Genomic DNA, 24349 nt, shown 5'->3' on the forward strand with positions numbered 1-24349 from the left:
CCACCACTTACTGCTAAAGCCATCTATAGGAAAACGGCGGAAGCAAAGTTGTACACTTAATATGTCGTTACATCTCACTAATTGCATTAAATGATAGTTTTTTTCTATTGATATATGCTTCTGAATCTTAGATATTGTAATACAATATGTGTGTCGCATCAATTGCTCCAATTACTTTTGGGAAATTATATAAGTTTTGTTCAATATTGAACGTTTTTTTTTCGTCTTCCCTTGTTGGCCATTTTATAAATGTTTCAAGTAAGAAATAAAAGGCATTAACAACTTTCTGAACAGACCTTTATGCCAACATCAAAGTGATCACTTACCATCTAAAATAAATAATATAATATGTTGATAGTATTGTATATTTTATAATAAAAGATATAGATTATATATTCATTGTTAATATTAATATCATTGTTGCATATACTTCTATAATTATCTGTAAGAATTAGGTGTTACCATTACAAAGAGCAAGTAATAATTGCTTTTCAGGAGAGATTGTGAGCTTATCTATATTTGCACTTCTTTCTAGTGTTGGCCTTATTAAGTCTAATATGAAATAAAAAATATTTCAATTTAATCTGAAATAAATATAATATATAGTTATTTTAGTAATCACAGAAATATGTACATACCATTACATAGAATGAAAAATTATAAAAATATCGAAAATGACTTTTAAATTGTCTATCTGTATCGAGATACTATATCTTCTACATATCTTTTACATCGTATTTTTAATATATATTGTGTTTCTATCTTTTATTAATATCTTTTATTAAATGTTAAAATTTCATTGGAATCCATTTCATTGGAATCACTATCAGACTCACTAGAATTTGAGTCAATGATAATACGCACAATATTAATTAACTATTAGAGTTTCTATAATTTACTGAAATATTATTGACGAAAATTAGATTAAAATTATTGTTATGTATTAGTTGCACGCAATGCTGAAAGTAATGTTCCGTTATCATTTCATTGTATACCGGCAGTATACTTGCGAAAATGAAACGCTTGTTTCAGTACACTAGAGTAACGTCATGCTGTCAGTACTGGTAGTGAGTTACGGAACGCAGCCTTTATAGCGATGGAATTTTATGTATTATCACTGCGATGCAAGTTTTATGCATTTATGGTAAAATGAACTTTAAAGCATTTTTAATGTGCTGAAATTTTTAGCACATTTGATAAGCTGCATTTCAATGTATTTTTATTGCGATGCAATTTTTATGCAATTTTGGTGCGATGCAATTTTTATACAATTGTGGTACTGTGCACTTTAATGCATTTTTTAAGCGTTGCAATTTTGTGCACTTTTGCTGTTATGCAATTATAGTGTGATTGCACTTTAATGCATTTTTAGCTCGATGAAATTTTGTGCACTTTTAGTGCGATGCATTTCTGTATACCTTATTATGATACAATTTTTATGTAATTTCGATGTAATGCACTTTAATATATTTTTGGAGCTATGTAAATTACATGCCCTTTTCGATACAATTTTATACACTTTTTTGTTTAATGCAATTTTTATGCTAATTTGATGTGTTGTCCTTTAATGCATATTTGGAGCAATGCAATATTATTTACTTTTGGTGCGATGCACTTTTATGCACTTTTAAGTACGATGAACTTTATGCAATTTTGATACCCTGCACTTTTATCCATTTTTAGTGCGAGTTTTTATGTACTTTGGTGCAATGCATTCTTATTCATTTTTGTTGCGATACACTTATATACACTTTTGGTGCGATGTATTTTTATGCATTATTGATGCATTTGTATGTAATTTTGGTGAGTTATACATTTATGCACTTTTGTAGCAATGCAATTTTAGGTATTCTTTGTGCAATACATTTTTTATGCATTTTTGGTGTGATGCCATTTTATGCCCTTTTGAAATTTTTGTGCAATTTTTATGCAAAGTATTTTTTATTGCATTTTTGGGGCGATTGAATTTTATGCACTTTTATTTCAATACATTTTTATGTACTTTCGATGCGATGTTATTTTTTTGCAATTTTGATGCGATGAAATTTAATGCATTTTTGTTATGATGCAATTTTTACGCTATTTTGGTTTGATGCATTTAAACACATTTTTAAAGCAATGGAATTTTATGCACTTTCGCTGCAAAGCAATTTTTATGCAATTTTTATGTGATATTTGGAGCAATTTTATACATTTTGCGTTAAAAATTTATACTCTTTTGTTACAATGCAATTATATTGCATTTTAATGCATATTTGGAGCAATGCAATTTTATGCACTTTCACTGCGGTGCAATTTTTATGCAACTTTGCGATGCCTTTTAATGCATTTTTGGAGCGATACAATTCTATGCAGTTTTGATGCGATGCAGTTTGTGCGCTTTTGGTGCAATGCACTTTTTGTGTGCATTTTGGTGCCGATGCAATTTTATGCACTTTTGTTTCGATATACTTCTTATGCATTTTTGATGCATTGTATTTTTGTGCGATGCAATCTATGCCTTTTGATGCCATGCACTTTTATGCACTTTTAGTGCGATGCCACTTTATGTCCTTTTGGTGCGATGAAATTATATGCCTTTTGATGCAGTTTTTAGGCACTTTTGGTATCATGCATTTTTATGCACTTTCTGGAGAATATAATTTATGAACTTTTGGTGCGGTGCACTCTTGGTGCGTCTAATAATCGCAATTTTAACAGACTTTAAGAGGAATAGAATCTTAATTTATGCTCAATTTAAGCGGAATTTAGACGCAATCTAAGCTCAAATTAAGCGCAATTTAAGTGTAATTTAATTGCAGTGTAAATGCAATTTAATTTCAAATTTAAGACTATTCTAACGCAATTAATTGCAATTTAAACGCTATTTTCCCCGTAATTTAGGTAATCGAAGCGCAATTTACGCGCAATTTAAGTCCAAATTAATTGCAATTTAACCTCAAATTTGACTTCAATTTAAGCCCAATTTAAATGCAAATTAATTGCAATTGTGCGCATTATGTACATAATTTAACTGCAGTTTAAACACTATTTAATCACAACTTAAGTCTAATTTCAATGCAATTTAGCTGTAGTTTAAGCGCAACTTAAGCGCAATTTGCATACAATTTAAGCTCAAACTAATTGTAATTTAATTTAGATTTAAGTGCAATTTAAGCCGATTTTAATAGCAATTTAAACAATTGGATTACAATTTTAAACAAATTAAATGCAATTTAATTGCAATTTGAGCGTAATTGAACCACAATTTAATTGCAATTTAATTAAAATTTTAGCGCCTGTTAAGCGCAATTTAATTACATTTTAAATGCAATTTATGCGCAATTTATGCGTTATGTATGCGTAATTTAATAGCAATTTAACTGCAATTTATGCGCAATTTAAGAGCATTTTGGATGCACAATATATCTTCAATTTAACTGTAATCTAAGCACAATTTGAATCCATTTGACGGCAAATTAAACGCAATTTAAGAACAATGTAAGGGCATTTTAAGCGCAATTTAAGCGCAACTTCAGCGCAAATTGAGCATAATTGAGTTGCAATTTTAGTATTAATTAAACGGATTTAAAGCATAATTTAATTTTCATTTAAGCGTCATTAAATTGCAATTTAAGCGTGCTTTAATTGCAAATCGAGCTCAATTTATGCACAAATTAATTGTAATTTATTTGCAGTTTAATCGCAATTTAAATGCAATTTAATTGCAATTTGTAATGATAAATCTTTATATCGTCCCTAGTGTAAATACCGTCCGGACATCGCTCCGACAAGCACCAAAGCGCGATACACTGGGAACTTAGATGTGTAACTCGTTGATGACAATCGCTCCTTCGGAGTTAACTAAACTCACTCGAATTCCGTTATCTTCCGTTCATATTGTTAAGCGTTGATTCTGAAACAATACAAGCGGAAGCAAACAATACAAAAGACGCGTTTATCTAATACAGAATCTTCTTTTTTTCCTATTGCTGCTAATTGCTCCAAAAATCCGAAAAAATCCAGATTCGAATCCTCCGGCCGCGAGCGCGAAAAAAAAGTAAAGCGTACTCTGCCATTGCCGAGAGTTCTTAGCAGCTATCAACCGACATATCCTGAATCCGCTGCATGAACGAGAACAATCTGAGACAGAGTGTCTCTGTCTTGCCAAGTGTTCTCCACCGATCAACTAACGCTAATGCAACTGCAGTTCCGATAGGAATTTTCCGTAACAGAGTGTACTCTGTTACACCGAGCGTTCTCCGCCACTTTTTCTCTACGCATGGCACGATTCCAGAGGTAAAGCTCTGCATCTATCGAGTGTTCTTGACCACCGGTTTCCATCAATGGGCCTCAATAATAGCAAAGAGATGAAGTTTTTTCCACCTTTGTCAAGTGTTCTCAGCCGTCGGGTGCCCAAAATGCACTTGCAATTTTCCCTATTGCATCGGGGAAATTCGCGCGCTTTACCGCGACGGGAACCGCGAACCCGCGCGGACCAACCAGATGTGCCGCGCCGCATGTTGACTCGCATCCTACGTCCTGCGACTCACGTCCGCATTGCAATGGACAACAGCTGATAGTGATAAAACCGTGTCCATTCAGGGAATTCTAGATGCGATACTGTTGTAGGTCTGCTCCTCATTCGTTAAGGGGGGTTAAAACTCCAGGATAATTAACTGATTCTTATATCTGAAATCTGATTTGGAATCGATGATTGTTGAAGAACTTGACTTCTAGTGGAAGTGAAAGGTTATTAATGAAATAACTAACACTTGGAATTTAAGGTTATAATATATATATATTATATTTATATTTTATTAGGTTAAAATATATTTCTGAGTACAGAGATTACAGTAACGCTAAGCTATGTCTTTAGGAAAATACTTTCACTCGCACAAGGTTTGCAAAAGCTGGCTTACTAAAATTAATGCTAGCTTCGCTAAGAGCAGAGCTTCAGCTAGCTTTGCTAGGAGTGGAGTTCTTATATTATCCTAGACAAAGGTAAATAACATAATTACACACTTAAGTTTTTTAGATAATGGATACCGTACTCTAGCTTTCTTGTTGAAGAAGCTGATTTCGTTCCTTATATGGTAACGTGCTAGTTCCGAGACTAGACTAGACTCACTCAGTCATAGTGATTTCACGTTTAAAAATAGGTATGATTCGTCGTACAAAGTATCTATGCTATGGATGGCATGATCGCGTGATTTAACTTTTTTAATCAGCAAATTGTGAGTCATGGTGCTATGCGGCGAAGTTTATTCTACTGCGAGAATGATATTTCTTTTGTTATGTCCAGCGGATGATTCTTTTCTTTTGGAGATCTGGAATTCATTGAAATAAAGAGACAGCAAAAAACGAAGAAGTTATAGCTTAGAGAAGACTAAAAATTTTCTTTTCCCATATTAAAAACTAAAACGAAGAATCCAATATCTCCTCGTAAATGTCGCTCCGAGATAAAAATACATGTATACTAGCGGCGAGACCAAAAGGACAGTCCATGCCCCTCGGATACTACAGCTAAAATAATAATAAATATGTCAAAGTTGAAAATATAAGACCAGCGCCAAAATACTTTTTAACGGTCAAGTCGCGGACAATTCTCACAAGTCTGTGATTATAAAATCTAAGAAGCGACGTTCAGGGGTAGATTCTGAGTAGTCTCGTGTCGACGCTGCACATGCGCGTCTTTGATGTACTGCACGTGCGCTTTTCTCATAAATTTTAAGATCATAAAATTAAGGATGACACTTCCACGCTACATTCCGGTCAATAGTCTTTTTCATCCTTGACTAATTAGGAAGCAAGAAATAGGTTCCACCACCTAACGAACTTATTCACCAATCAATGTGCAGTTAATCAAGGCAGATTACTATAAAACTCCTGATTTCATGGGATTCAATGTTCTTTTTTCCTAATTTCTCTCTGGGGACGGACATAGCAGTCCGAAGTTCTTATTTTTTTAACCAGCCAACACTTTATAATTCAGAGTTTAGAAGCAGGGAGAAATTCCATTGACTTTGCATATTTGGCCAGCGAGATTTAAAGATTTAGTGCTGAAGAAACACCACCAATCCCGCACGTCCTGGCCGGAGGACTTCCACCGATGAGCATCTCAGTAATAAGTACTTCTATTCGGTACCTTTATGTCTTTTCTGGTCGCCCTTGCTTTTTCTTTCGTCGGTAATTCATTTCATTATTTCATTTTATTATTCATTTATTTTTATTCTTTTCTTTCTTTCTGTCTTTCTCCCTTTTGAGTTCCCATGTAAAAGAAAATAAAAATTGCAGTCTGTTCACGCTATAATTTCAATTCCTGTCACTGTCACGATAATTGCTTGCTCCTGTCCGTTCGGATCATGTCCGTCCGGATCATGTCCGTCCGTTAATATCATCGTCCGAGGAAAATCAGATCAAATCCTTTCAGATCAAAACTTTCTTCCCTTTTTATTTCTTCGTTATTCCTCTCCATAATTTCTCCCTTCTGCCACATGATTCTTTCACACACGCACAAAAAAAACCTAACTAAGACGAAACAAATCAAAGAAATCATATAACAAAATTGCATTGATAAATATTTCTTTTATTATATTACTATTAAATTTAACTCTTGTTTGAGAGTTAATTTGAAAAATTTCTTCTTTCAAACTTCTTTTTATAAACTCTTCTGCGGTTGCACTTCGCCCTCTCCCTGGTCACTTGGATTAAGTTCCATGACCGAAAGTCAGGACATACGGACGTACTGCACATCTGTACGTCATCCTCCCGGCACACTGACCCAGTTTGGGCCCTTTAAATTAAAAGTACGTCCGACTCATGTGTCCGTTTAGCTGAGCTTAAATTGAGATTTCCACTTCGTTTTCCATTCGCTCAGCTCATTAGGAGCCTCAGGACGAAGCAAAATGCGATTTGCGTCCTTCCTCACAGCTCCTTTGCGATCCGGAGCCTGAACATGACTAAATCGATCTAATAATTCGGTTCCTGTGCGTTCACTTCGTCAGCTCCATGCATATGGAATTTGAACGTAACATTTAAGAAAAAACTTTAACAATTTTATTCGTTTTAACGCGTTAGAATTATTATTAGACGTGTTTTACATATAATTGATCGGTTGCTTAATCTTATTATTAAATTAATTTACATTAGTTTTTCTTATTGAATAACATGTCTAATTGGCTGTGAATTATGAATAGAATATCTTTCTTGTCTTTCTATATTATTTTTAGTTATAATTGATTCATGTCTGTATTACACATAATTAATTTTATACATAATAATGTGTTGTATACTATTATATTGTCTTTAGATAATACTTGGCTGAAGAAGGTTGAAAAGAAGATTTGGAGTTGGATGTTAGCGGATGATGTTTTATCCAGATATGAATTTAAGAATACCTCTTATATTATTGAGAATCCAGGTAATAAATCGTACTAAAGAATTTATGTATGTGTTGACGATTTATCACAATTCAGTATAAAACTTGATAGTTATATATGATTGATAATATAGTCAATTGTTTATAATAATTTATTAATTAATAATTTTTCTTAACAATGATCTCCCTTTTCTAATTGTTAATTAATTCTATTAGATTACGGGAATTCAATTCAAGGTAGTTCGATCTACTATGTATACGAGGTTTACCGTATGTATACATATATATGTATATATATATATATATATATAGGTGGTCGATTTTATTGTATATCGCGACAGAAGTGCATTTGGCAAATCTGATATGCGAGTTAGCAGATGGCGGGTTTGATCATGATCTTCGAGCAACGAGTGCTGAAAATTAATTTCGAACAATACAGAGAACAGAGATGTAAACTATCATAAGGTTATGATAAATGTTAAGAAGATTCCAGCAGCCTCAAATTTTGATAAAAATGCACTCAATCGCTTTCGCGTAAAAGTAAAGATATGACGAAAAAAAAACGTCGCTCTGCCCTGAACCGAATTATTAATTATTAAAGTCGATAATTATTCAGATTAGGAATCTTCACAGCAGTGATTTATTGTTTTAAAAACAAAAAATTCACTGTTTTATGGGGAGTGCGACGCATAAAGTGGTCCCCCCGTTGCGGCGTCTCGCGCTACTTTGCGTTACGCGTGACGTTGTCGCGCGCGAAGCGCCACGCAATTTTGATCTCGATACCAATTATTGCCCTGATCGGAAATTAAGTTATGCCTCGCTCCAAACATTTCCACTTCGTAGATGGAACCGACGATCAACGATTACGGTGGTAAGTAAAGAAGATACATGTCGCATGTCATTCATTTACGCGCCCGGCGCGGCGCGACGATCTGACCGTTTATCTCTCGTGATTATGAAGCAATAATTAACGCGATGAACGTAATTATGGGATATTGTGCTTTATGTGAGTGAAAATTACGAGGATGTGAATTTGATCGATAAGTTATTTGTGAATTCTACATCGCATAAAACAAGAACCGAATGTCACAAAGAATAATTAAATGAAGTAATTCCATCGCACCAGTTTTGCAAGGAAAATATTAAAATATTTAATTTTTTATTCGCGAACTTCCTCGACAGGTACTTGTATTAGCAAGAAACTTGCGTGAAATATATGCTAAGTTAGATATGAAAGGAGATATGATGTATAATATGATATAAAGTGTTCATGAAATGTATGAACTATTCTAAGGCGCGGAGATTAATTCATCCTGTCTTGATTCGTCTAGAAATAGGACAATCTTCACCAATGATCTCGTGAATTCGGAGGAGGACGTCTTCACAGAGATGACGCGCACGTGTTCGTCCTAATCAGAATGAAGAGCCGTAATGCGTGCAAGTGGCCACTTGGTGGGCGGTGTGACCTCGTTTCATAGAAGACAGCTGCCTAATTCGAGATTTTGAATCGCCCTGTCACCACTTGGTTCTATCGATCAGGCCAGGGATGTACTCTTTGGCCCAACGCTCCCAGAAATGACTCCTCATTTGTTATGATGCCAGATATGTTGCCAGCGTGCTCCATACTGTATTGACTCGTCCATCTATGGTTCAGGATCTGCCAGAAGAGACGATCCAACGAGGAAATGTCCTGGCATTAATGCTGCCAGATCATCGGGATCGTCGCTCATTGGTCGTAGTGGTCGAGAGTTGAGATACTTCCACTTGCGTGAGGAACGTCGTCATTTCTTCATAGATGAGAGTGTTATCTCCGATGACATGTGTCAAATGGTGTTTGATTGACTTGACGGCTGCTTCCCACAATCCTCCAAAGTATGATGCTGCAGGTTAATTGAATCGCCAGTGAATCTGTTTCTCTGTCAGGACCCGTCCAATGTGTCGCGACAGTGATGCCCGTCTGAAACATACTCCTAAGAGCGGAGTCGGTACCAACTTTGTTGATGTCACAATCTGAATAAATTGTTTGGCACATGCCTCATCGAGATATGAATCGACAAAGAGCAGTCAGGAAATGCATCTGTTGTGTAATCAGATACAAGATGCACGACTCTAGTGTTGAGACACACAAAAATTATGTAAGCTTTATGTGCCTTGTGATCTCGCCCGCCATCGCCCACATCGATGACATTAATGTATGTGACTCTTCATTAGTATCCACAAGGCTCTCAGAATTTTTGTCTAAGCACAGCGTCTGCTGCACACCTCCGTACAGCGTCTCTGAATGACAGGAATCCATGATAAGCTTGGTGAGTGTTGATCTCTTTGGCAGAATAATAGGATGTTTCTCGTCGTAGGTGAGTGCATGCTTTATTCCTCTGACTCAAAGAACCCTGCCGATCCATGAAAGGGCTTAATCTACTCAGGTATGAAACCGGAATTTTTTAATAGAAAATACACGTTTATTGCATGAAAATGATAAAAAATATTTTATTCGAAATATTGCCCATCGATAGCTATACATTTTTTTCACCCGTTTGACAATTTGTGGATGCCACGCCAAAAAAATTATTGTTCTTTTGAGCCAAACCAGTCATCTAGCCATTTTCGTACATCTTCGTAAGAAGTGAAGCGCTGCTGAGCAAATGCGTGTCCCATCGATGCAAATAAGTGGTAATCGGACGGAGCAAAATCTGGTGAGTATTTTACTTTCGCATGCGAAAGTATTTTCCAATCAAATGCCTCCATCGTTTTCTTGACCAGTTTTGCTGTGTGTGCATTATCATGAAGCAAAATCACTTTGTGTTATTCCGGTCATTTTTCACACAAAGCTTGATTCAAATTGATTATTTGTTGTCGATAGCGTTCAGAATTAACGATTTCGCCAGGTTTTAGCAGCTCATAATAGATCACACCTTTCTGATCCCACCAAACACAAAGCATTGTCTTCCGTCCATAACGATTTGGCCTTGCAGTCGATGTCGATGGTTCGCCTGGAGTTACCCATGATCTTTTATGCTTAGGATTCTCAAAATATATCCACTTTTCATCGCCAATCACAATTCGATGGAGAAATGACTTTCTTTTGTACCTAGCGAGCAGCATTTCGCAAGTGGGTTTTCGGTTTTCCTGCTATCTTTCATTCAATTCATGTGGAACCCATTTTTCCATCTTCTGGATCTTTCCCATGGATTTCAAACGTATGGAGATGGCTTCTTGTGTTACATTCAATTGATCCGCGAGTTGTTGAGTTTAAGCGTCATCCTTATCCAACAATGCAATTCGCTGTCTTCAAACTTTTTTGGTGGTTTTCCACGTTCTTCATTTCTCACGTCAAAATCACCACTTTTGAATTTTTTAAACCACTCAAAGCACTGTGATTTACCAAGAGCATGCTCATCATAATACTTCGACAAGCATTCGATGCGATTTTGCAGCAGTTTTCTTCAAATGGTAACAGAAAATCAATGCTATCCGCAAATCGTTTCCAGGTACAAAATTCGATGTTCAACGCTATTACAAATTATTCTGTTGTATGAAACTTGTTGTGAGTTGAAAATCTTTGTCAGATGTCAGAACAAGGAATGGCGTCAATGGCGCCGTCTGACGGCAACTACATTGACAGCTATGGCCATCTATTGGTAAATTCCGGTTTCATATTTATATACCTGGTATAAAGAGAGCTTTTGTTATTCAAAAGTTTGTTCTTTAACAGGACCTGTATTTCAGTTTTGTAGGCAACTCCCTGCACTATTCAGATCCATGTCAGGAGGTCAGTGCAAGGTCCACCTCCTTTGTAGTCAGTGTTTCTGAATTCATTATTGTCTCGCCTCGAATGCCAGGTCGCGAATGTCGCCAACAACGGCACCAAGCACTTACTCGCAGTTTCTGCAATGACGAATACCATCAAGAGGTCCATTTTTTCGTCCGATAGGTCGCCACGGCGTGGATCTTGCTCCTTTGTGAATGGCTCTGGAAGTTCTTGGTCAGGCAAGGGTCCAACTACTGAGATGAGTCACAGCCATGAGGGTCTCTGCCACCATAAGTCATGTGCAAGATCGACCGGAGGCAGCCCACGTGATGCCCAATCCGCTGGGTTTTCCCAGTCCGTGATGCCATTGTGCTTCCGGAAGGGCTGTTTATATCACTCGATTGACCGTCTTCCATCATGAAGGATGACCTCGAATCCATCCTAATGCCACCGTGGAGTTTGTCCACATATACATAGACCTTTCTGACATGCGTAAAACCTCGCATGTGGACTAGCCGCGTGAGAAGGGAGGCGGCGCATAGTTCCAGCCGAAGTAATGATATCTGATTCAATGGAGCCTTTGTCTTTGCAATTATTAATCTCGTATGCCATTCACTATGTTCCCTTTTACGCAGATACATTGCTGCTCCGTATGCCTTTTCGTAGGCATCCGCGGATCTCCATGACGTCGTCGGGCTCAGTGATCATCAGCCAACTTTAATGTCTGCCACGCGGGGAAGATCATCAGGAAGTTCTGTCACTTGTCCGCATTGGCGTCGTTTACTGAAGTCCCAGTCCCCGCAACCAGACACTCTGGATGAAGATCTTGGCCCGCACTATCACCAGAACCAGCCATTCCAATGAGTCAAACAGCTATGCAGTCTGCGACATAATTGACTTGTTAGTGACAACGTTCTGTTTCAATTTCGGCGACTCGAAAATGTGAAGCAATCATCGGCGGGATCCAAATAACCTTCACCTTGTTTCCAAGCTCGGGAATCTGGCTAAGTGCGATCTTTGTTTGGAATGGCGACAAGTAAATTATCATGGTTAACGGCCCATTTCTTCAACAGAAATCCGCTCACCGTGTAGATTCTCAGGAGTTCGTTTTGAATTTCTAGGGTTTTCTCCAATGTTGCTCTGGTGAGGACATCATCCACGTCCTATCGTAATGCAGCTGCGCCCCTGGCGGTACCTGGGTATCGCAAGTCTTCGTCGTCGGCAAATTGATGAGATAGATACATATGGCAAGATAAAGAGCAAGTCAGCTCGTATGTGACAATATTAAGTTGATACTCCTGAAGCAATTCATTTTTTCCAGGCCTCCACATGATCCGCTGCAAATCATGGTCATTTGGATGCATCAAAATCTGCCGGTATACCTTTTCGATGTCCGCTACGAAGACGTACCTGTGATAACGCCATCACAACAGTACATCGGCGAGTTGCAATAACAAATTCGACTTACCTTCAACTAACCAGCAAGTGCGCATTCAAGGAAATCGCGTCTCCGATGTTGAACGAGTCATTGAACATCACACACAGCTTCGTCGTGTTGCTGGATTCCTTTAAGACTCCGTGATGTGATAAATAATACTCTCGTGACTTGGTCGGCGTGCTCCATGCGAGTCATATGTTCGAGTTCTTCATATTGCTGCATGAAGTTCGCGTATGAAACGAAGGGTCCTTCACGAATCGACTCTCCATGTGCTCGAGCATACGACAGGCCCCTCCCCCTCCGCATTTCGAAAAGATTCGGTAGCAGTGCCTCAACGGGGAAACGAACCGCGTATCAACCATCCTACGCACGGGCGTGCATGCGCACAAACAAGTCCTCGCATCTCTGTTCCTCTGACGTTCATGGAATTAACGATGGTTGCATTTCTTCCTGTTCCCAGAAGCGGCGCACTATAGTAGCTAGCGGATCGCTCAGCATGCACTGAGCAATCGAACAGTCAGGTGAGTTGCCATTTCGTCTACAGTTCTTGATACAATCCAGCCCAAGGACGTCATTATCGGCTCGTGAGCTCCTCCCTTCCTGATGCCGTGATTGACAATGGCGTGGATATCAGCGCCGAGGAGGAGGTTGATACTGTCAGACGCGTAGAAATTCGGATTAACCAGTTCAAGGCTTCGCAGGTGTAACTATTCTCGCAGCGCAGTGCTGACAATGTCCGCGTTTATGGTGAGATGAGGCAATACGATGGCTGTTAAAATTTGCAACCCGACACGCGATGAAATCGACAGCGAGACTTGTCCGTGCGCAATCGCTGTCTGCTGCCCCCCCGACGCTATACACGGCGATGGATGCACGCCGTCGAGGCAGTCTCAGTTTCTACGCTAATGCTTCGGAAATGATGGATGCCTTGGATCTTTGATCAATGAGCGCACGAGAGGGATACATTTACCCAGACCGATCTGCGACGTTCACAAGCGCGGTTGCAAGCAGAACAGCGAGCTGTCCCTCAACTGGATGTTGAGAGACGTGAGTCGTCTTGGCAGGCTCGGATATCTGATGTTTTTGTCGATCGCAGACCGAGATTTTTCGACTAAAGGCACGTATCGTGCAACGTAGTGTGATGCCGTTCCCCGCACACCGTACACGAACATTTTTTCACGCTCTCACTTACTTTGTGTCTTTTTAGGCAATTTAAATACAATGGGCATCGTCGACGAACTGCTTTCGCTTCGCACTGCTCTTCCTTTTGAACGCTTCGTATATCATCAGAAAGTCCTTGCGATACAACGAGCAACATTCCTTCTCTTTCTGAGTGTGATGTGCACGAGTGGATCTTATAGCGTTTGACTTGCTTGGATTCACCTCAGCGATGCTTCTGTGAGTTGCCTTCAATGTTAGCAGTCGCCGCTCTAGAAACCCCTGCAAATTTTCCTCAAATGATGATGGTTGTGTGCTACTACCCACATGTTCCTCCCAGCATGCCCGAATATATGTATCCAGCAGTTCTGCGACCCAACACACATAATGAATTAATGAAAACAAGCGTTTTTTGGGCAAAGTTATATTTATTCCTCAACATAGTTGCCTTCGAGGGCGATACACTTGGTATAGCGATTTTCTAACATTTTGATGCCCTTTCTGTAGTAAAACGACCAAGCCTTCGAAATACCTTGGTTTCCGCGATGACTTCGATGTGAATCTCTTTCCCTGGAACCACTGCTTGAGGTTTGGGAACAGATAGTAGTCGCTGGGGACCAAGTCTGAAGAATACGGTGGGTGAGCAACCAATTCGAATCGTAATTGGTCCAATTTGGCCATCGCTTTCAAGGACGTGTGTGACGGTGCGTTATCGTGATGATACAGAACGAAGGCGAAAGTAGCGCCATTTAAACGACTGTAGCTTGTAAACGAATGAACGAAATGTCATGAAACTTCATACATAAACTAGTGACAGATGAACCTCTCGAAATGAATTATGTTCATTTTCTAGTGGCGCCACGTATTGAAAAATCCCGGGATTTTTCAGCCCATGTAGTACATGTCCTCGCTCTTCTGTATGGACCGTCCAATATTCGCGAGTATTCCGATGATGTTCTTGGCGCAGTAATACAACTTGCGCAATTCAGAGATTGACTCGGATTTCAATTTTGGCAAAGCCATCAACGTGGAATAAAATGAGCAAACCAACAGTCTCGTGTTCTCGGTGAGAGATTTTCACGCAAGAACGAAGATATCACCTAGTGAAAATAGGTTCTTAACAATTAATTCTGCTTCTCCTTTCAAACTTGTTTTCAAATGATGCATCCGTGTGACATCGAAGATGGCAGTGTCCTTCACAATCAATGAAGAGATCTCGAAAGGTCATTCCTCGTATTCTCCCGAAAAATGGAGAATCGCGACGACGTGGCACCTGCTGCAGTAGAATGTCCCCCATTCAGCTTCGCTTCCTCCTTGACTGTCTCTTGGGCCAGTGACTCCTCCATTTCAATGAGAATGACTCTTTGTTGAATATACATGTCTTCCGTTTGCCCCAGGAAGTTATTCGTGATTTTTGATGTCATTGTGGTATTAAGAAGGTGGTCATGATATTCCTTTGCCATTTGGAGTAGAAAAGTTTAAGCGTGGTTGAAATGAACGCCTTCGTTACTTGGCTGAGCCCATTTTTTTCGAATTGTGTGTACGCGCGATGCGCTTGCAAAAAAAAGCTCTACTTGAGCTTCTATTAATGCCTCCATCCTTTCAGAATTATGCAAAGGAACGCTGCACGATGCGCGATGCTGCACTGTGAAATCGCCGATTCACCGGCGGTCGATATCCGGCTCGAAAGATCAAAGATGGAGAGTGAGACGGAGCAAGACGAGAATTAGATACGCAAGTAGCTTAATCCACACACGAATAATTTTTTATTCCACTTCACAACTATGATTACAGATATAATACAGACAGTCGTAATAAGATTATTGTTTTTACAAATTAATTGAACGTTTACTCCTGGAGCAAGCAACTTGGCAAGAATTTTACAATTTAGCGCATAACTCTGAATTTCTCGTTTCCAGATTCTCGCGAATTTAAGCAGCAGGAACTCGAGTCCGAATGTGAGTGAACACGGCGAAAAAGCACACCGATAACACGTTCTCACACTGATAACTTTCTCGAATTGAGCCCAGAGAGGCTGTCTACTCTCTTTTTATATAATCGAGTGCTTCTAGATTGTTCTCGAATGCGAGATTTGATTTGGAGGAAATAACGTTACCAAAGGAACAATTCAGAAGCGAGTATATTTTACCAAGTGTGACAATTCAGTTTAAATAGTCGGTTATAGTGTGAGTTGTGTGCACAATTGGCCGCCTTTCACTAAGGCGCCTTTCGATTTTTGTGGGGAGTGCGGCGCGTAAAGCGTGGTCTCTGTTGGTTGCGGCGTCGCGCGCGAAGCGCCACGCAATTCCGATCTCGATATCAATTATTGCCTTGATTGGAAATTAAGTTACGCCTCGCTCCAAAGATGGAAATTTAAATCAAATTTCAAAAATTTACCAATACGCAGAAAAAATTATTCCTCGATTTTCAAATAAAACATTTCAAATGCACTTCGGAATAATACCGGATACTTTTGAAGACTTGCTTACAAACATTCATAGCATTAAGAAGAATCATAATAATGTTGGACAGAAACTTTCATTAGAAAAACAACTAATAATTACTCTTTGGTGTTTGGCAAATATTGAATCTTTTCGGTATGTATGTGTATTATGTATATATACTTTAAATTGCCATTATTAATATAAATTGCCATTATTAATATATTAACATAGCATATGTATAAAAACTTGAATATCCATAATTAATTTAAAATTTATCCATTCATATTCAATTTATTTTTTCATATTTTCAAATCAGTAGTCGATCATTTTGATATTAGCAAAAGTACTTGTTGAGATTATATAGAATCAATAGTAGAGTATTATATAGAATCAATAAAAATATACTGCAAGTTAATATTCGATATAAAATTATATCATGGTCAAAGATAACGCTTTAAGGATAATGAGAAAATTTCAAGAAATTAATGGCTTCCCTAGTACATAAATGTAATTTTTCATTATTCTAAAGTTTTTAATTTTGTAATATTTACGTAAAATATTATAAAATACGTTAAGAATCAAAATCTGTTTTAGCCAAATATAACTTTTACACTTATTTGTATTTCTTTCAAATTGTTTTTAAGAATTATCGGAGTCATAAATGGATCTCATATTTCATATATTAAAATAAAAAAATAACTCAAATTCTTATTGTAATAAAAAAAATGATCATTCTATTCTTTTACAAGGTATGTGGGATAGTGACAAATTATTTCTAGATGTTTATACAGGAGAGCCAGGATTTATTCATGATATGAGACTATTCAACTAATCTGATTTATATGAAAGAATAAAGAACACATTAATTGATTTTCCCGAAGATAGTCATCTAGTAGATCTGGCTTATCTCCACATTTATTAGTTGGCTTTAAAAATATTGGCTTTATAAATATTTACATTAACAACTAACAGAGAAACGAATTTTAATATGAAATTATCACAATGTCGTGTGAAACAGAGAATGCATTTGCATATCTTAAGGGATGATTCAAACTTAAAATATCTTGAAACCATCACTTGACTTAATTTGCTTATTAATCATTTCTGCATGTATTATGCATTTATATTTTAAAAGGAGATTTACCTAAAGAATTTGTAGATGAAATAGAATTAAAAGCTGTAAGTAGAAGTAGAAGCTGTAAGTAGAAGCTGTAAGTAAAAGCTGTAAGAGAAGAAAATGAATTTCCGGTAAACATTAACGAAGAACAAGAACATAATGAAGCTTTATTGAAAAGGATAGAAAATATGAATGTTCTTCCTATTTAAAACATTAACTAATTAAAATATTTTATTTATAAACACAAAATTATAAATAGTACATTAATTACGTATAGTTATTAAGTTTTATTCAAAGTTTGAAACATAAAATAAATTTTATTCAAACTTAAATATTTTTATCGTAAATATAAACTGATTAGTAATTAATATTATATTTTAAGCCATATGCATACATATAAATATATATTAAAAATCACATTAAATATAACATGTTATATATACATTACATACAAATGTTCTAACAAAAATGTTAAGCATACATATTGCGCTATGTATGTAATATGAAAAAATAAAATTATATTTTATTATGTACTTTGCCTAAAACTAATTTTTAATCTAATACATTTTTAGGTTTATAAATACTTATAATTTTAAACATAAATATAGAGTTATATTTAGAAAAAAAAGCTGAATAAGATTTTTATAAGATCTGAGGTAAATCACAGTAAAATATTAATAGAAAATTTACTAATTAAAAAAAAATTAAGATTTAAATGAAATATTAAGTGTAGTATTATAGTAGACTCTTTTAATATCATAACAGATATACTCAGTTCAAAATTTGTAATAAAAAAACACTAATTTTAATTTTAAGTAAATAAACAAGAAAGAAAATAAATAAGAAATTAAATAGAATCAATTTCTTATTGGTTTGGATTGTCCTGAATTGTTTAATCGTCAGGACAATGCAAATAATCCATATAATTGATCCGATCTAGGATGTGTTTGGGGAGATGCTATTAGCACTATTTGTGTTATTCAATCTTCATCGTATATCAAACGTAAAACAAAAAATGACGCAAATAATTACAAATAGTTAATAGTCTCTTTGCACATCTTACGCATCTTTAATATGACGAATCTTCGCTAGTATCTTTAGTTTTATTACGAAATATATTAAGGTATTCACTTCACAAAATAGTTTAAAAATTTATGTCTATGCATTTTATCTTGATGCCTTCTTTCTATTTCCATTAGCTGTTGCTAATGCTATACCGTTATAGGTGATCGTTTTCTAGAAAAAGAGGATGCATATATTTTTTAGGATGTCGATATATTTTTTATTTCATCAGAGTTCTTCATTCAATCTATGTTTTCTTCATCCATGTTTGTTTCACTCATGTTTTCATCAGTATTATTCAATCTTGCGAGTTACCAATTCTTTACTACTATGTAACAGGTAATTTCCGGTTTATTGTATTTTATTCATGATTTCGAAATATTCCCATCTTTTTCGATTTTTTCCTGATTATGTTATGTTCTTTAACATTCTTATATATCTTTAACAAGCCTTTTCATTATCGCATTGTTGCCATGTAAATGATAAACCTAATTTATCTTTGAGAATTTCCGATATTTTTAGCCAAATATATTTTTTTATTGAATTTTGAAACTGCTCTTGTTCGATTAAATTGATCAACACCAAAGATTCAGTTGTCCAAAGAGTTTTTTCTTCAACATTTTACTGATCAAATGTTTGAGAAAGTTGATTTTCAAATACTTGTGCAATGTTTTCTTTATTTGCATCTCTTTATATGCTAAATTCATAGATATTTTCTGTAAAATCAAAGAAATAAAAAATTTTAAATATATTTTGTATAAACTATAGAAATCAAAGTCTTAAACAGTTTAGCTGGATCTTAATACTTGTACGATTTTTGTGTAAATTTATATACTAATTTATTATTATATACTACTATTCAATTTAACATTTGATATTACTGCGGTTCAGTGGAGTTAGCGTTTCAAGACTGAAGAATCATTTCGGCGCGCATTTCTGGGGACTACATACGTATATAAATTCACACAAGACTTATAAAGACATTAAATTCAGCTAGATCGTTTAAGGCTTTGATTTCTACAATTTGTGTTATTACACACAACATATACACAACATTATTATACACAACATATATAGTCCTACAATATATTATACCAGGTATACAAGTATGAAATGACGATTCGAGAAACAGGTGGCGCACCAATGCAGTGTGAAGTACAAAGATTTAACATTATACGCTATTTTATTGTACCATCAACAAGTATCAAACGCGCAAAGTGATTTGATTGAAAAGTGTTTGCATAGTATTGTGTTGCTGTGTTTAATATGACGAAATTTGTATCAAATAAGGAGCATTCGCGGACAGCATTAATTTTTTGTTTTCATTTGAAGAAAACTACTGCGGAATCATACTGATTGGAGAAGCTTATGGTGAACATGCTCCATCGCAAAAAACATGTGAACGATGGTTTCAGTGTTTCAAAATTGGAGATTTCGATGTTGCAGACAAGGAATATGGAAAACCGTCCAAAAAGTACGAAGACGTGGAATTGCAAGCATTGCTGGATGAAGATGATTCACAAACACAAAAACAACTCGCAGAGCAATTGAGCGTTAGTCAACAAGCTGTTTCCAATCGCCTACGAGAGATGAAAAGATTCAAAAAGTCAGCAGATGGGTGCCACATGAATTGAACGAGAGACAGATGGAGAGGCGCAAAAACACATATGAAATTTTGCTCGAACGATACAGAAGAAAGTCATTCTTCATCGTATCGTTGGGGGATGAAAAGTGGATTTTTTTTAGAATCCCAAACGCAAAAAATCATGGGTAGATCCAGGCGCACCAGCCACATCGACCGTAAGACCGAATCACTTTGGCAGGAAAACGATGCTCTGTGTTTGGTGGGATCAGAAGGGTGTGGTCTATTACGAACTATTGAAGCTTGGCGAAAAACCAAACGCTATCAACAACAATTGATCGATTTGAACCGTTCGCTGCTTAAAAAACGACCAAAATATCAAAAGAGGCAACACAAGGTCATTTTTCTCCATGACAATGTTCCATTACATACGGCAAAACCAGTTTGGGACACGTTGCACGAAGCACTCAACTGGGAAGTTCTACTCCATGCGGCTTACTCACCAGACTTGGTTCCTTCCGATTACCACTTGTTTGCATCGATAGGTCACGCACTTGCTGAGCAACGCTTTGGTTCGTACGAAGATATGAAAAAATGGCTCGATGAATGGTTCGCGGCAAAAGGGGAAGATTTTTACTGGCGTGGTATCCACAAATTGCCCGAAAGATGGGAAAAATGTGTAACTAGCAATGGAGCATACTTTGAATAAATTTCTTTTTATCATTCTTCTGAATTTAATGTGTTTTTTTTTGGAAAAAAAATCGTCATTTCATACTCGTACACCTATTGATTATATTTTATATATATTTGCTTGAAATAATCATAAAAAACTTATTTTATTATTCAAATAAATTTTAATGTTTATGTTTCGATCCATGTTCGGATCATCTTCATTACAAAATTAGTGTGTAAAAAATCGTACTAGATGTAGTACACAAGTGATTAATTCAGTTAAATAATAAAAAAAAATTGAGTATCACTCTTTTCTATTATTCCGCTGATCATCATTGAACTTAGTATCCTATAAAATGCTTACTATATCAATAATTTGAGCATAACTTTATATGGAATCAAATATTGTGTGCTACATCTAATACGATTTCTTTACACATGATTTATGAAATTATGACTCCATTGTTTAAGTCCAATTTTTTCTATTGAAGATAACCCGAACGTAGATTTATATTTAATTTGTAACATAAATGTACTACAAACACGGATAACTATAGTAACTTCTCGTACGGCATTAAAATTTATTTGACTTATATTCGTTAAAGTTTTTAATATATTAGTATATAGTAAATATATTTTATTTCACTACATTTGCAACACAAGTTTTGATCTAAAAATTAATTAGCAAATTTTTTTATTTTGAAACACGTAAAATTCATAAAGAGAAAAAGAAAAATTTATTTTCCTCGTTAAATACATAATGTATTCCATCAATTTCTATTTTAATTGTAGACTCAGACATAATCAGTTTAATATTTATATGTGTCCAGTAAGAAAAAAGAGAATTCTCTCTCAGGAAGCTAAGGAATCGTAGCAATTGATTCTACGACCGTTTCTATCTCTATTCGGGTGAAACCTGGCGAACGCGCGCGAAATAAACTTCTTTATGATGTTTGTTTGTGTTTGTGACGCTGGTATCAGCTTGTACGGAAGGCTTGCTCATCAAGCGGCGTGTAATAACGATAATTCTAGTTATTATATAATTTAAGCTTTATTCTTGAATCGGAATTAAGATTTGTTCGAAGTGGACGGTAGGATCATAATCCGAGAACTGATTCGCTCGATTAGATGCATGCAACTCGTACTTGATACGACGATAAATATTTTCTCGCAGCCATTAAAAAGAATTCGTATTGCGGGCAGCAATGAGACCGACAAATCTCGCCGATCAGAGACTAATTCTCGCGCACTGAATGCTCTCGCAATCGGCGTAGATCGTTTATGTGACAAAATACAGCGTTGATACGCAACGAAACTTCGATGTGGTTCGCTCTGAATATTCATAAGATGCGTTAAGCGCGAATATCGATAAATGATTCGTATTGATCGGGAAGCGAACTGAACTCTCGCATGCGTGTGCGCGATAGTTATGGTAACTTTTCGAGTGTCGCGCAAGGGAGCTTGTGTGCCATCTGAGATAGCGCGATTAGAATAAGAGCGAGATATACACTCATGTTTTGAACGATATGTCGGCGATTGAACAAGGACGGGTATTTATGAGCTGTTTACCATACCCGAGAAAACATTTGAAATAACGATTTCGAAACATATCTACTTGCCTCGAATGTAGGCATTCGAAATAATTCAAAGCACGCAAGAATGATATAACAACGAAATGATTTGATACAGAATATAAAGATCGTGACACAATACAATAGGAATTTAAGATTCACGATATCAGTAACAGGAGGCACGTTTGACAAAAACTCTGCTCGCTGTGACGAAATCTTTGGACTCTTCGGTATTGATCGTGAGGGGTAGAAAACAAAGTTTCACAATTGCTCGTTTGTACTCGGACCTGTTTTTATGGTTACGACGCGAGTTAAATCATCATTGCCGGAATGACATGCCGTAATCCGATCAAGTTTCCATTGACTCGATGAAGCCAGAGGATTACGCATGAGGACGATTTGACCGACTTTAGCCAGTCGCTGAACTGTCGCGCCATTTTGGGCGTTGTTGAAAGGTATGCAAGTAATCACCGGATCAAGATCTCCAAAAACATTCAGTTATGTGTTGAACCATTTGCCAGCGTGAAAATCTATTTTCATTTAAATCAAGCACGCTTGGTTCGGTGAAAACGATAAGAGAAGTTCCGATCAAAAAAATGATTGGAGGTTAGAGCAAGATAATCGTCGAGATTATTATTGAGATCGTCGAGAATTATCGGAAACGGAAGCGATCGAGCGCGAATTAAGATACGCCTCGATCCACAGATAGAGAAGCGTAGACATATCTGCAAAGTTAGCGTGTGGAGGCCGATGCATCGTTTTAAGTGATGCTTTATACTTTTAACTTCGGCCTTCCACAAGCACGCCGAAGTGCGGCAATGCAGGGAGTAGAAAGTGCCACGCAGTTCCGTCGATAATCGATTGCAGAAATTAGGATTGCGAATTGCTTTTGCATGTGCATTGAACAATTCGCGATCGGCGCCGTGAAATATGGTTCCGTTATCGGAACATGGACGTCGGTAGTCCTCGGCGAGAAACAAATCGGTGATACGTTGCTGTAAAGGTAGAATTGCTGATGAGCTCTAAATGTAGAGCTTTGGTCGTGAGGCATACGAATAAAACGATATAGGCCTTTTGCGATTTATGCCCTCGATCGGACAGCGATCGAACCTGCGTAATCAACGCCGTGTGGACAAATGCGCGAGCGAAGCGGTTGACTCTCGCAGCCGTCCAGGAGTTTGACAGGCACGTTCATACGTGCATGCACTTATAAAAAACGAATCGAACGGTGGCGCGGGCTCAGAGAATCCAGAATTCGTGTCGCAATAACGCGAGCATCATTTGATTGAGAACCGGCATGCAACGTTCGAAGATGATGGTGCTGGATAATGAGTACAGCGAGTGCGCGTGTAAGACGATGGGATTCCTCTTGGGAGGCAAGCTCGACGGAGTCTTCCTCGAATACGAATAAGTCCATCCTCCGTCCATATAAGGATTGAGAACAAAGAGCAGGCTGTTCTTTGGTATCAGGCGCTAATGTTTTACAGTCGCGATCTCATTAAAAAATCTGATTACATTATTTTGAGCCAATAGCGTTTGGCGTTCTGAATTTATTCGGGCAGCAAAATCGCGGCATTAGCTTGCGTGTTTTAGAGTGTCACAGTCGATTTAGAACGGTATAGGTATTAGGTGTACAATTTTGCTTCCGCCGTTTTTTTTCCGAAATTCGAGGCTTTATTGTAAAAAACTGGTTATACATTTATGATTCAAAGTATTGTCCATCGTTGGCCACTACTTTCTCTCATCTTTCGGGTAGCGTACGAATCCCGCGTCGAAAAAACTGGTCATCTTTTGAGGCTATCCACGAATCGATCCAATTTTTTACTTCTTCATAAAACCGGAAGTGCTGGTCAGTCAGGCCGTGTGCCATTGATCGAAACAAGTGATAGTCAGAGGGAGCAACGTTTCCAAGTATGTCTTGACCACTTTCGCAACATGGGGTCGAGCATTGTCATGCTGCAAAATCACTTTATCGTGTCTCTCATTGTATTATGGCTGTTTGTCTTTCCATGCTCGGCTCAAACGCATCAATTGCGATTTCGATACCGATCGCCGACCTGTGATTGTTTCAGTCAGTTTTAATAGTTCATAATACACTACGCCGAGCTGGTCCCACCAAATACAGAGCATGATCTTGGACGTCAAAATCACCGTTCTTGAAGCGTTAAAACCACTCACGACACGTTCTTTCACTAAT

General features: G+C 37.0%; 1 protein-coding gene across 1 annotated transcript in view; it reads left to right on the top strand.

Annotated features, from left to right (window-relative positions):
- The window catches only part of LOC105623781, a 14511-nt gene extending 2539 nt beyond the window's left edge, over positions 1 to 11972 (top strand). The window contains 4 exon segments of the mRNA XM_012205161.1: positions 8963 to 9190; positions 11073 to 11129; positions 11200 to 11466; positions 11775 to 11972. Of these exon segments, the coding sequence (XP_012060551.1) occupies positions 8963 to 9190; positions 11073 to 11129; positions 11200 to 11466; positions 11775 to 11972 (750 nt within the window).
- The last annotated feature ends 12377 nt before the right edge of the window (positions 11973 to 24349 follow it).

Source organism: Atta cephalotes (assembly GCF_000143395.1).
Source record: "Atta cephalotes unplaced genomic scaffold scaffold00002, whole genome shotgun sequence".
In the NCBI taxonomy this organism is placed as follows: Eukaryota; Metazoa; Arthropoda; class Insecta; order Hymenoptera; family Formicidae; genus Atta; species Atta cephalotes.